Source organism: Gracilinanus agilis, chromosome 3 (assembly GCF_016433145.1).
Source record: "Gracilinanus agilis isolate LMUSP501 chromosome 3, AgileGrace, whole genome shotgun sequence".
Taxonomy (NCBI): Eukaryota; Metazoa; Chordata; class Mammalia; order Didelphimorphia; family Didelphidae; genus Gracilinanus; species Gracilinanus agilis.
This window is the reverse complement of record NC_058132.1, coordinates 595,576,922-595,589,459: the sequence shown is the minus strand read 5'-3', so window position 1 is coordinate 595,589,459 and position 12,538 is coordinate 595,576,922. Positions and strand designations below refer to the sequence as shown.

General features: G+C 38.2%; 1 protein-coding gene across 3 annotated transcripts in view; it reads right to left on the bottom strand.

Moving 5' to 3' along the window:
- The window catches only part of CDK15 (cyclin dependent kinase 15), a 114,972-nt gene that overhangs the window by 46,278 nt on the left and 56,156 nt on the right, over positions 1-12,538 (bottom strand). For all 3 annotated transcript variants that reach the window (XM_044667462.1, XM_044667461.1, XM_044667463.1), the window contains exon 10: positions 10,467-10,530. In XM_044667462.1, coding sequence (XP_044523397.1) covers positions 10,467-10,530 — 64 coding nt within the window. The remainder of the gene's footprint in view (positions 1-10,466; positions 10,531-12,538) is intronic.

The window sequence follows — 12,538 nt, the reverse complement described above, 5'->3', positions numbered from 1 at the left end:
TTTCTTTTTTCTTCCTTTCCTTTTCTTTCTTCCTTCCTTCCTTTCCTTTTCTTTCTTCCTTTCTTCCTTCCTTCCTTTTTTCCTTTCTTTCCTATTTTTTCTTTTTCTTCCTTCCTTCCTTCCTTCCTTCTTTTCTTTATTTCTTTTAAAATCCTTGCTATCTGTCTTAATATCAATTCTTAAAAAAAAAAAAACACTTAATTTTCTGCCTTAGAATCAATACTAAGTATTGTTCCAAGGCAGAGGAGCAGTAAAGTCTAGGCAAACAGAATTAAGTGACTTGCCCAGGTTTTACACAGCTAAGAAGTATGTCTGAGGCCAGATTTAAACCCAGTCCTCCCAACTCCAGGCCTGGTACTCTCTCTGCTGTGCTACCTAGCTGCCCCCAGAATAATTTCTTTCACCATCTGTCCCCCACCCACCCACAGCATCCCCTGTATGCCATCTTTTTTTCTCTTTTCATCATTAGATCAGAGAACTACAGGAATACAGATTTACATTATGGAGAAACTCAAGAATTTAGCCCAACTCTCCAATTTTACAGATGAGAAAACTAAGATCTAGGAAGGTATTGAATGTCTTGCCCAAAGTCCCTCGAGGAGGAAGAGGCAGAGGTAAGATTCAAAGCCACTGCCTCATGCTGCAGGACACCCTTCCAGGCTGCACACAAGTCCAGGGCTGGGGCACCTGGGGAGAATCCCCTTCCCTTCACAGAGCCTGTTTTCCCGCCTGCCTAGCCAAGGGGCAGCCTGAGCCTGGAGGAACTCCTGGGAAGGTGGCTGTGGGCCAGAGCAGGCAGGAAAGGCTTCCTGGATGGCCCCCCAGCTATGCGGGCCCTCGTGCCAGGCTCACCCTGCTCTCAGGGCAGCCGTAGGGGATGTGCAGGGCATCCATGGCCTCGATCATGGCCTGCATGGAAGTGAAGATGTTCTGATAGACCAGGGATGTGAAGCCCTTGCGGTCCTCCTCCGAGTAACCTGCCCCATGGATGATTCGCATCTGTTTGATGAAGGTGCTCTTCCCGCTCTCCCCCGTACCTGCAAGCGAGATGCCAGATCAGAGGGAGGAACGGCGATCAACAATCCCCTCACCCTCCACCCGGGGATCCCCTTTTACCCAGAGCAGGGGCTGCCCAGAATTCACAGTCCCATTATCAGTCCTCCAGCCTCCCAAGAAAACCTTCAGCAGACACTGAAAATAATTATTCTATTATTGTTTTAAACCCTTCTCTTCCATTTTAGAATCAATAATGTAGATCCGTTCCAAGACAGAAAAGTGATAAGGGTTGAGCAATGGGGGTGAAGTGACTTGGCCAGGGTCTCCTTGAGATCATCTATTATCTAGCCAAGTGACCCTCAGTTTTATACTTTAGGCAAGTTTCGACCTCACCTTCCTCATCTAGTTTTTAGACAAAAAGGAATTGGTTATTCAACAAAGAACCCTTAAAGAAAGAATTAAAAAGTTGTTGGAAGGGCAGCTAGGTAGCACAGTAGATAGAGGGCCAGGCGTGGAGTCAGGATGTCCTGGGTTCAAATTTGACCTCGGATACTTCCTGGCTGGGTGACCCTGGGCAAGTCACTTAACCGCCACTCTTCTGACTTGGAATTGATACTAAGAAGGTATGGGATTAAAAAAATGTAATCTGAATATAATAATTCTAAATTCTAAATTTCTAAATTCTAAGTAAGTAATCTGAATAATATAATTTTAAAGAACTGGTAGGTCAAAGAATAATTTTATCTTTGTCAAAGAGCAAACAATAGAAAGTTTCATTTATTCTTTTTTTTTTAAACCCTTAACTTCTGCCTTAGAATCAATACTGTGTTTTGGTTTCAAGGCAGAAGAGTGTTAAGGGCTAGGCAATGGGGGTTAAGGGACTATCCCAGAGTCACACAGCTAGGAAGTGTTTGAGGTCTGATTTGAATCCAGGACCTCCCATCTCTAGGCCTGGCTTCCAATCCACTGAGCCACCCAGCTACCCCCAGAAAAATTTATTTTAAAATGATGATAATAGCTTTGTGACCCTGGATAAGCGACTTAACCCTCTAGCTCAGGGGTCGGCAACATAATGCTCTTCTGCAGGAGCCATAAAGTCAATTTTTTTCAGGCGCTGTTACAGGAACGCGCACTGTGAGCACTGTACGGCCCTCACAAAATTACATTTTAAAAAATGTGGCATTTATGGCTCTCATGGCCAAAAAGGTTGCCGACTTCTGCTCTAGCTTTTACTGCTTTTCTGCCTTGGAACCAATACACAGTACTGACTCTAAGAGAGAAGTTGAGGAATAAAATAAATTATAATAAGGGCACAACATACTAAAACTTATGGGCTGCAGCTAAAGCAGTTTGCAAGAAGAATGTTAGATTTCTAAATGCTTTTATCAATAAAAAATAATAAATTAATGAATTGTGAATTTTAAAAACCTGAATAACAATAAATCAAAGATCTCCCATATAACAAAGTAGAAATTCTAAAAATTAAAGAAGAGATGAATAAAATGAAAGCAAAAAGACCATTGGATTGATAAATAAAACTGGTTTTTGGAGCTGGTTTTTAAAATTTAATAAAAGAGATAAGCAGTTAACTAACTTTAAAAGAGAAAGGAGGGGCAGCTGGGTAGCTCAGTGGATTGAGAGTCAGGCCTAGAGATGGGAGGTCCTAGGTTTAAATCCGGCCTCAGACACTTCCCAGCTGTGTGACCCTAGGCAAGTCACTTGGCCCCCATTGCCTACCCTTACCACTCTTCCACCTATAAGTCAACACACAGAAGTTAAGGGTTTAAAATTTAAAAAAAAAAAGAGAAAAGAAAACCAAATTTTTTTTATCAAAAATAAAAAAAGGAGAAATTAAAACAATTACGGAAATTTTCAGAGACTCATTTGCCCAATTATATGCTAAGAAAACTGATGTTAGAAGAAATAGATGAATACTTAAAAAATAAGACATTTAGATTTATAAGAGAAACAATAATTAACTTACATAACCCAATATCCAAAAAAGAAATTGAACAAGTTATAAATGGGCTCCTAAAGGAAAAACCCCAATACCAGATAGACTCACAAATTCTATCAAACATTCAAAGAAAAATCAGTACAACATAAATTGTTTACAGTGATAAAAGGCTTCATATAATCTTTCTATGATATAAATATAGTCTTAATACCTAAATCAGAGAAAAATAAAGCACAGTAAGAAAACTATAGACATAACTCCAGTGGACATTGATGCAAATTTTTAAAAAATATATTAGTAGTAGCAAGTAGGCTACAACAATATATTAAAAATATTGTACACTATGACGAGGTTGGGTTTATACCAGGAATGACCTTTCTTTAATATAGTAAATCATATTTATCTAAATTCAAGAGTAGACATTCTATATGATGGAGAAAAGTGAAAAGGCCTTTCCAATAAGATTAAAGGTAAGAGAAGGATGCACATTATCACCATTGCTATTGAGCACAGAACTATAAATGCAATCAGATAAGAAAAATAAATTGGTGTAATAAGCAAAGGTAAAGAGAAAACAAAACTGCCATTTGTTTAAACTCTAATCTTCTATCTTAGGATCAGTACTGTGTATTGGTTCCAAGGCAGAAGAGTGGTAAGGGCTAGGCAATGAGGGTTAAATGACTTGCCCAGGGTCACACAGCTAAGAAGTGCCTGAGGTCAAATTGAACCCAGGTCCTTCTGTCCCTAGGCTTGGTTCTCAATCCACTGAGCCACCCAGCTGCCTCCAAAACTGTAATTTTCTGAAAAGAAGTAATGATGGTATACTTAGAGAACCCTACAGAGTTACTAAAATTTAATTGAAATAATAACATCAAAAATTGCAGGATATAAAATACATCACATAAGTGCAGTCTATCAACATCAGATATCAAAATGTACTACAAAACAGTAATCATTAAAATGTTTTGGAATTGGGAGAGAGAGAGAGGGGAAAAGTGAACAGCAGTCAGGCAGAAACTAGTTTTAGACCAACCCCTCATACCCAAGATAAGCTCTAAATGGGTACCTGATCTTGGTATAAAAGGATACCTCATAAAGAAATTAGAGCAGCACTGAAGAAATTACATTTCAGTTCTAAAGCTGAAATGTTATTAATTAAATAATTGGTAGAGAGGGTCACCCAAGCTAAAATAGAAAATTTGGATAATATAAAGTTTTATATAAACAAATCAGATTAAAAGAAGAAATCTTTGCAACCAGTTTTTCTGATAAATGTATAATTTCCAATCTCTGTATAATACATATATATGGAACTTATTTCCATTTATGAGACTAAGAATCATTCCTTAACAGATAAATGGTCAAAAGTTATGACCAGGAAGTTTTCAAAGGAAGAACTCCAAGAAATCAATAATCATATGAAAAAAATGCTATAAATCACTAATTAGAGAAATACAAATTGGCATAACTCAGAGTTTCCACCTCATATCTCTTCAACTGGTAAAGATGACAAAAGTGGAAAATGACAAATGTTGGAGGGGCTGTAAGAAAACAAATACATCAAGGCATTGTTGGTAGAACTGGGAATTGATCTGGTGATTCTGGAAAGAAACTGTGCCCAGAAAGTTTAACACTTTTGTGTATGCCCTTTGACCAAGCAATACTACTACTATGCCTAAATTCCAAGAGATCAAAGAAAAGACCTTTGTGCACAAAAATATGCATAGCAGTCCTTTTTTGTGGTAGCCCAAAATCAGAAACTAAGGGAATATTCTCTAAATGGGTAATGACTAAACAAATTGTGGTACACAAATTCAATGAAATGTTATTATACCATAAGAAATGGTGAAATGGACAATTTCAGAGGAAACTGGGAAGACCTTTATGAACTGATGCATAGGGAAGTGAGTAGAACTAGAAGAAAAGTTTATACAGTGATAACTACATCATGAAGAAAAATACTGAGAAAGACTTTAGAATTCTAATCAATGCAATGATGTCATGAGTACAAAAGAAAGAAGATGAAATAATCTGCTAGTGTCATGAGAGAGAAATGATGAACTTACAATGCAGGAAGACATATATTTTCAGACATGGCTGATGTGGGGATTTGTCCTGAAAGATATGGGGAGGGTTAATTTGCTCAGTGAGGAGTGGGAAGAGAAATGGGAGTGGGAAGGAAGGAAGGAAGGAAGAAGAGAAAGGAGAGAAAGAGAGAAAAGAAAGAGAGAAAAAGAAAGGAAGGAAGGAAGTTCAGATAGATGGATGGATGGATGGATGGATGGAGAAATGGAGAGAAAAAGAGAGATAGATAAGTAGGTAAGTAGGTAGGTATACAATCTTGCTTTATTTGTGATACCCCCAAATCAAAAAGAATATATATATATATATACATATGTGTGTGTGTGTATATATATATAAAATCTTATAATTTCTCACTTAGTTCAAGCCTCAGTTTCAAGAGTTGCCAGCTCCACCATGAAGCCCTTCTTAATGCTGTAGGTAACCACCTTAGATTTTAGCCATGCATCTGCTAAAATATTTCATGCAATTCTTGCAGAAAAGATGAAAAGAGAAATGTAAGCTAGAAGACCATACAATTAAATGGATTCAGAAATGGTTAAATGATTGAACTCAAAGAGGAATGGTTTGGTGTCACCTCGAAGGATGATGCCTACTAGAACATTTCCAGGGATCGATCTGTTCCTGGCTCAATGGTGCTTGACATTTTTATCAATTCTTTTGATAAAGGCATGGTTATCAAATTTGTAGATGACAAAGTTGAGAGGGACAACAAACTAACACACAGAACCCCACAAGATCATGGCAAGCTAGAGGATTAGGCTAAAATGTAATATTGTAAAATTCCATCACGATAAGTGGAAAGTTTTATACTTCAGTGCAAAAAAATTAATTTCATAAATATATGGAAGAGGTATGGCTAAACACCAGTCGTCTAGAAAGATGTGAGACAGATTCCTCACCTGAAGTCCATAGGAATAGATTTCAGGAGGTTCATGAACTTGAATGGGAAAAAATAATACATCTTTTTCCAATAAATTGTTATTATTTATACTGTGTATTTTACTTTGTACATTTACTAAACTGCTATTTTTGCAGTTTACTTATTTTTAAACCCTTGCCTTTTATACTAGTTCTACTACAGAAGAGAGACATGGATTAGTGAATTGAGGTTAAGTAGCTTACCCAGGATCATACAACTAGAAAGTATCTGGAGCTAGATTTGAACCCAGAACCATCTGATTCCAGGCCTAGCACTATGCTATCTAACTGCTCCTATTTTAGCATTTTAGTAAATTAACTCTAACCCTATTTTAGCCTTGTAGAAAAATAAAATATGTATTTATATATTACATATTTTATTTTATGTATTTTATTAAAATACTATTAGTCTTTTTTTAACCCTTACCTTCTCTCTTAGAATCAATATTAAGGGAAAAATTGACACTAAGTATTGGTTCCAAGACAGAAGTACAATAAGAGCTAGGTAATTGAGGTTAAGTGACTTGCCCAGGGTCACACAGGCTAGGAAGTGTCTGAATCTACATTTGAACACAAGACCCCCCTTCTCTATCTGTCTACTTCAATCTAGGGGTTTTGGTGGATTGGAAGTTCAATCTGTGGTAGCAGCATGATGTGGCAATCTAAGACCTAACACCATCTCAGGCTGAACAATTGGGAACATGGATTTCAGGATTAAGAAGATGAGTCTCAGTGCATTCTTCTTCCTAATCAGACTATATCCAAAGCACTGTGTTCAGTTAGTTCAAGACACCCCATTTTAAAAAAGAAGATTGCCAGAACAGCTAGGCATCAGCCAGTGAATAGAAAGTTATGTCTGGAAACAGGAGGTCCTGGGTTCAGATATGGCCTTGGACACTTCCTAGTTGTGTGACCCTGGGCAAGTCACTTAACCCTCATTGCCTAGCCCTTGATGCTCTTCTACCTTAGGATTGATATTAAGACCGAAGGGCAAGAAAGAAAGCAAACAAGGAAGGAAGAAAGGGAAAAGAAGGAAGGAAGAAAAAAGAAAGGAAGAAAGAAAATCAGTGAGAGAGAGAGAGAAATAGAGAGAAGGGGAGGAAGGGAGGAAGGAAGGAAGGAAGGAAGGAAGGAAGGAAGGAAGGAAGGAAGGAAGGAAGGAAGGAAGGAAGGAAAGAAGAAAAAGAAATGGAAAAAGAAAGAGAGAGAGAGAGAGAAAAGGAGAAAGGAACCTGTCTTTTAAAATTATATACCCTTCTCACCTTGCCCACATCAAAACCAGGGACAGTCACACTTTAAATCATGGCCAGAAAACGTAAAAACTTAATTCTATTAATAATGGTCATCAAGAGAGCAGGGAAACAGGGCAGCTGGGTAGCTCAGTGGATTGAGAGCCAGGCCTAGAGACAGGAGGTCCTAGGTTCAAATCCAGCCTCAGACACTTCCCAGCTGTGTGACCCTGGGCAAGTCACTTGACCCCCATTGCCTACCCTTACCAATCTTCCACCTATAAGTCAATACACAGAAGTTAAGGGTTTAAAATTAAAAAAAAAAAAAAAGTTAAAAAAAAAAAGAGAGCAGGGAAAAAGCGATTTGCCACCCTGTGCTGCCTTGCTAGTCAGCACAAAATGTACAATCCTAAGCTATGCCACCCCTCTCTTGTGTACTACTGGTAATAAAGATTTGTTTTCTGATTACAGATCAAAATTGAAATGGAAGGAGCCAAGTTCCTAGGAGAAGAGGTGGTGTCTTTGCCCAGGTTCTTGTACCTATCAGTATCTCCTTCAGGCTTTCACCCAACCCCCCTGTACCCCTTCTTTGGAGAGGAGAAAGTAGAACTTAGGGGAGTAGAGTCAAAAGTATAAAGGCAAGGATGGTTGTTCCCGGGGTTACTTCAGACTGATTTAAGGTGTTAGTTTGGGGCTATGTGTTGTTGTCCTTTACAAATTACTACCTGTTGTAAATGTGGTTTGCATTATTGATGTCACTGGCTCTGTGTCCAAGTCTTGGCAGGTTCTTCAGCTGTCCATATACAGGGAACTTTAAAAGTCATAGTTTCATTTTAAGTTTTCATAGCTTAAACAGCACAAAGACCTTTAGGACATCTTCTATATGCAGAATAGCTTACTTGTAACTTGAGGGAGGGGAAAAGACAGAAGGATTAAGAAAAGCTTCACCTTTGGTATGAGTCAGTTTGATTACTTGGTTTTGGTCCTTTGGACAAGCTTAAGCTGGATAAGAGTTTTTTGTTTGTTTGTTTGTCTGTTTTTTACCAAAGTGCACTTGACTAAAAAGGAGATTGGATAAGAGATTGGATTAGTTACTGCAAATCCACCATCACTATTAGAATAATGTGTATAAGATATACAGAGCCCTTTGTAAAATTTAAATCACTACCTAAATGTTAGCTATAATAATAATTGTTATTATTATTGCTAATTATACTTGTCAGGATAATAAATGAAGGGACTCTGGTGGTGGTGACCATTGCAATGATGTGACTTATGTCTTCCACAAAATAGCTATGCCCCTAAACTACTTCTATCCAAGTAAAAAATTGTGGATGCTTCCAGGGACCTTATTTCTGGCCCTCCCATTGCAAGATGAGCAACATGAAGGGAAGGAGAAAAAGAGAAGTCAATTTTCCTCATTCTTTCTTGAGTGAGTAGCTGTCTGTGATAGTTGGAGAAGGGCACTGTTGTCATCAGGGCCTAGGTTTCCACCAGGAGCCTCTTAGCTGACTTTCTTCCCTGAGCCCTAGGGGCTGGGAGTGGGATCAGGAAATGGCACTGTTCCAAACCCACTTGCTGGGGTGGAGATTGATTTTTGCTAGGATTGGAACTCCCAGATTCTAAACTATAGTTCAGCTGTTAAGTATTTGTGAGTTAGCATATTATCATTTAATTTAGATACCATAATTCTCAAACCAACCAAATATACAGTTATTTATTAAATTTACAGGTATTCCTTCTTCAAGGCCAAGAAAACCCTATATGAGACTATATCATATCTTTTTTTTTTTTTAAACCCTTGACGTCTGTATATTAGCTCCTAGGTGGAAGAGTGGTAAGGGTGGGCAATGGGGGTCAAGTGACTTGCCCAGGGTTACACAGCTGGGAAGTGTCTGAGGCCAGATTTGAACCTAGGACCTCTGGTCTCTAGGCCTGACTCTCAATCCACTGAGCTACCCAGCTACCCTATACCATATCTTTATAAACCTTATTGACTGGTTGATTAAACCAAGATGTCTGCTAGTATCATTTTATGGCTGGTTGAGCTAGAAGAGTAGAAAAAGCAAAATACCCAACCTTCTATCTCTCTCATTCTCCTTGGCACTTCCATTTGGCCTCTCCCATTCCCAACTATTTCCTACTCTCTTACTCTCCTGAGTAAACTCAGGTGGCGACAGCAAAAATTGCCAAAGATGGCAATAGAAACATTACCGAAGTGTCAAACAGAAAGACAATTTTGAAAAAATTCGAGCAATCTGTAGCCTAAGTAGTCATAACTGGCCTGCTCTTCTCTTCTTCATAAATCCCAGATCCTTGAAATATTTGGATGAAATAACTGGCAAATATACTCCCTCCACTAACAAAGACCCCTCTACAATCAGGTGATAAACTTAGGCTGATTCTCAGATAAAAGACATTCACTCTATTACCAGGTTCACAATGGAAATCTATCTAACTTGTAAACTATACTAAAGACCTTCTCCTGCCTAAAGATTTTTAATTTACCATAACTTCTATTTCCACTGACAGAGCTTTTGAGAACTCACTCAGTCTCCTCCACGCCATGATAAGGAAGAGACCAGTAGCCTCTGTCAGGACATTTTATGGAGGTCTTTTCCTTTTGTTTCCCCCCCCCCCCCCCATCCATTGAATAATGCAATTGTCCTGGGATTTAGCCAAAGGAAAATTTAGTGGACTGGATTCTCTTAGCTACATACCTATTCTCTTAGTGACCCCTATAAATAGAATTAAGTGGTAAGGTTTTTGAGTTGTGATTTAAAGGGCTGCTGAAGAGTATACAAATAAGAAGCTGCCTCATCCTGCCCAGTTGAATTAGACTGAATGGATTAGGAAGCGGAAATGGAATTAAGTAGTATGTTAATTTCAAATATTGCTTAGCTCCTCTGTTTTTGCTTCTCAAAGTTTAGCAAAGTCAGCTATCTGAAAAGAACTGTTTTAGGAAAGAACTAGTCAAAGGCAGCTCAGTCAAATGTCCAGGAAATGAAGCAGTTCTTTCTTGGGCAAATAGTTGTCTGTGATGGTTAGAGGAGGGCACTTTTGTCACCGGGACCTTGGTTTCTGCCAGGAGCCTCTTAGCTGACTTTCTTCCCTGAGCCCTAGGGGCTGGGAGTGGGGTTCAGGGAAATGGCACTATTCCAAACCCATGAGCCCAGGCTTCATCAGAGAGTTGACAGAAGACTCACATTTAGTGCTTAATGGCCAGTGTTGTACTTACATGGTTCCTTCTCAGAGCATTCTGAAGGCTCTGTCAGTATTACCTGGATTGTAGTTGGGTAGTTTGGAAACTCCAGGCCAAGTATCCTCAGTAGGGACCCCCAATACCTATGAAGCCAAAGGAAGAGAAATAAAGACACAGAGATGGGATGAGTAGGGTAAATGGGAAGGGGGAGGCTTCAGAAGTGGTAGAATGAGGGAAGAAGTTGCTATGAGTTATATGCTCACCAAAAAAAAGAAAGCTTTGTATTTGATGTGACTTAGAAAATAATTTCTTAGTAAATACTTATGTTTATATACATACTTAGTAAATATAGATGGATGTAAACATAAATCCCATATATTACTACTTGGTTAATTTTGATTAGTTAAGATCAGAACCTATAAAGCTTCATCTCTCTTTATTCCTCTTCATCATTCTACCACTCCAGATAAAATGATCTTCTGGATGGTTCCCCAATTTAATATCCCATCTTCTACCTCCATGTGTTTGCTGAGGCTGTTTCCCATGTCTGAAATGCATTTACTCCTCAGCTCCATCTCTTAGAATTCTTCACTTCCTTCAAGGCTCAGCTCAGGTGTTACCACAAATAGAAGTCTTTTCTAATACTCAATTGTTAGCACTTTGCCCCTCAAATGATCTGTTTTTCTGTGTATGTGTTTTATTTCCACAGTAATAGTAATAATTACTAGTGCATATACATATATGTATACATATATATGCATATATAGAGAGAACTAAGATTTATAAAGCACTTTACATATGCTATCTCATTTGATCTTTACAACCTTATGAAATAAGTGCTATTACTACCCCCATTTTGCAGATGAGGAAACTGAGGCTAATGTTAAGTAACTTGCCAAGGGTCACATAGCTAGTAAATATCTGAGACAGGATTCAAACTCAGGTTTTACTGATTCCAAGTCCAATAGCTCTCCATCTAGTTTACCAATGTAGTGGCCTCAGTTGAATGGAAGCTTCTTGAAAACAAAGGCCATTTCATTTTTGTCTCTATATCCTTTGAGCCAGACCTAGTAGGTGCTTAACATATGTTTGTTGAACTGAATTAGATCCATTACATTATATTCAGATTTAACATCTACTCATTATTATAGAAATTACTTTAATTTTCCAATGTGGTCATTATAACCCAATAATACACCATACCCACTTATCTCTAGGAACTATACTAGCATTACAAAAACAGTTAATTGGTAATAGTTAACATTTGTATTTTTGACATATAGAGACTACTCTGAATCCTTGAATATAAGTAGGGGATATTTAAGTAGTGTTGGACTATTTCAACATGAATGCCAGTTGAACTTCTGTAGTAGAATATAAATTGCCTACCTATCACAGGATAGAATAAATTAATAACAAGTTCAGATCTCAATATTTACTGACTTGGGAGTCCAAGGCTCTGGATGAGAAACATGTTTCAGGTCTCACAACAAGATTCTGAAGTGCTATTTTTACTTCCTAACAACCTTTAAAAGCAAAGGAGATAGCATGGGGTAACAGAAAGAATACTGGGTCTGGAAGGTAGAATATGTGGGCTATAGGAATGGGATTATAGAAAGAAAAATTTAGATAAAATTAAGTTTAAAGAAATAAGGATGTTCTACCCACATTTTTTCTTCAGGGCTCAAGTCCCAGTTTCATATTTATGAGCTGTGTGTCTTTGGGCAAGTCAGTTCTCCTCTCTGAACTCTAGTTTTTCTCACCTTTGAAACAGAAGGGGTAGAAATACATGCTCTTTAAGGTCCTGTTCAATTCTGACATTCTCTGCCCTCTAATATACTCTTCTTCACACTCCTTTCTCTAAGCAGACTAAAAGACACCTGGATATCCTATAGATTTTTCCAAACAATCTCCTCTAGGCTAAAGGTAGCACAGAGAATCTTGGAATCTATTCTGAAAAAAAAATTTGAGCCAATTAAAAAGGAAAAACACAAAAACAACTACCAAGCACTGATTAATCTTTCAACTCTCTTCCAACTCTAAAGCTCTAAGCTCAGTGTATATAAACAAGTAGGAGTGGCTCACTTGTGCCCACAAGTTTTCACTTGGCTCAGACCTTGGGATGTACCTAACCACTGGCTGATCACAATG